At 71.1% G+C, this 1,840-nt stretch overlaps 1 protein-coding gene across 1 annotated transcript in view; it reads left to right on the forward strand.

Annotated features, from left to right (window-relative positions):
• The window catches only part of BANK1 (B-cell scaffold protein with ankyrin repeats 1), a 72,497-nt gene that overhangs the window by 44,386 nt on the left and 26,271 nt on the right, over positions 1 to 1,840 (forward strand). Inside the window, exon 14 of the mRNA XM_012727725.1 lies at positions 1,530 to 1,635. Coding sequence (XP_012583179.1) covers positions 1,530 to 1,635 — 106 coding nt within the window. The remainder of the gene's footprint in view (positions 1 to 1,529; positions 1,636 to 1,840) is intronic.

Consider the following 1,840-nt stretch of genomic DNA (forward strand, 5'->3'; position numbering starts at 1 on the left):
CCGCCGCTGCCGGGGGAGGCCGGCGTGCGCCCCCACCCCGCAGTGGCCGTGCGTGTGGGCCAGAGCAGACCGCTCTTGCCGAGGTTTATTTCATCTGCGCTTGTGTGTGCTTCTCCCCCCAAGAAGGAAGATGAGTTTCCAGAATCTTCCAGCCGTCTTAGTCCTTGCTTCATATTTCTGATGAGAGGCGTGTAGAGAGATCAGGCGCCACTGGACCCCTCTGGGACCCCTCGTGAGGCGAGACCAGCGATGCCGTCAGGCTTGGACACGACCCCTCAGACCACCCAAAACCGCGCTTCCGCAACGCTTCAGGCAGCGCGAGCCTCACTGAGGGAGCGTCTTGGTCAATTTGCCAGTGGTACCTTTGCTGGGAACCGAATGCTCGCGAAGCGTTAAGAGGCTGCGTCGGGGCCTCCCCGGCAGTGCAGGGGTTAAAGCCAGGGGTTAAAGCAGCCCGAGTTCACCCCGGCCAGGGAGGGGCCCCAGGGTGCAGCGGAGCCTCCTGTCTCCCGCGGCTCCCCGGCTCTGGGCGTCGCCCCCACCTCGGCCTGCCCCCGGCTCCTGTGTGTGTGAACAGGACAGCTGCCAGGCCCTAGGACGTGTTTGCGTGCTCTGTCGCCTGGCGTCCCTCACGAGCAGCAGCTGGAGACTGCGTGATGGACGCGGACGCAGAGGGCCACCTGGCCGGCCTCAGGCCGGCGCAGGCCCCACGCAGCAAATGCGGCCCCTGGTGCCGCTCGGTCAGCCCAGCCGGCGCTGTCGTAGGGGAAGGCGCTGTGCTGCGCGGCCCCGGGTGCAGGAGGGTCCGGCCGGGGCCTGGCCAGACAGCTTCTCCTGCAGCCACACGCCTCGGCGCCCTCCCGCGGGGTGATTCCGGCCTCCCCCGCCTGGCGGCTGCTCCCCCGCGTCAGCTCCCACCTGCCACACCGCTGACGGGATGGTCAGCTCCTACCAGAGGCTCAGCTCCCGCGAGACGGCCGCCCGCCTCACTCGCCACTGCCCGCCTCACGGGCACCTGTCGGGGCCCCCTCGGCCCACGGCTCTGCGGCCGGCTGTCCTCCCCGCAGCACCCTGCCCACGAAGCCGGCCCGCCACGGCTCCTCAGCGCCCTTACAGACCGTGGCCTCCATGTGTGCTGGCGCGGCCGCGGGGCCTCTGGCCCGCTCCCGGGCTCCCGGCGACTCGCCAGACCAGGCGCGCAGGGCACGGCCCTGGGGCAGCGAGGCCCGGAGTGGCGCCCTCGTTTGTACGAGGTAAAATAATACCTCAGCGGAAGCAGCAGACGAGCCTGCTCGCGCTGTGCTGGGATGTGCGTGTTTGCAGGACCCCTCACGCCTCGGTCCCGGCCTTCCTCACGCTCGTTCCCCGAGCGGAGGGGCTGCGCCTGGCTGCCGTCACCTCCGTGAGGTGGGGTGCGGGGCTGTGAGGGTGGCGCTGATGCTGCTGCCCCGGCCACCCGCGTGGCTGCGACCGCCAGCTGCGCCGTCCCCGAGCTGAGGCCTGACGACGTTCTTGTCCCCCGCGGACAGCGCACCCTGGCGGAGCTGGACGGAGCCCTGACGGCGCTGCTGAGACGCGACATCCCCAACTACCGCTTCCAGCCGGCCCAGCCGCAGGCCTGCGCGCGGACGGAGCGTGAGTACCCGCACCTGAGGCGCTGGCCGCTCTGCTGACAGCCCCGGCGTGGCCACCTCACTGCCCAGGGACCCCCGGCGCACACGTGTCTGCCCCACGCCCATGCCCCTCCCGCCCCGTGCAGGGGCCAGCTGGTCTGGGTCTGGTGACCCACGGGACGGCGGGCGCGGGGCTGCGCCAGTTGGGTGGGGGGCGCCTTGGGCAC

Source organism: Condylura cristata, unplaced genomic scaffold (assembly GCF_000260355.1).
Source record: "Condylura cristata isolate star-nosed mole 26May11 unplaced genomic scaffold, ConCri1.0 scaffold00021, whole genome shotgun sequence".
NCBI lineage: Eukaryota > Metazoa > Chordata > Mammalia > Eulipotyphla > Talpidae > Condylura > Condylura cristata.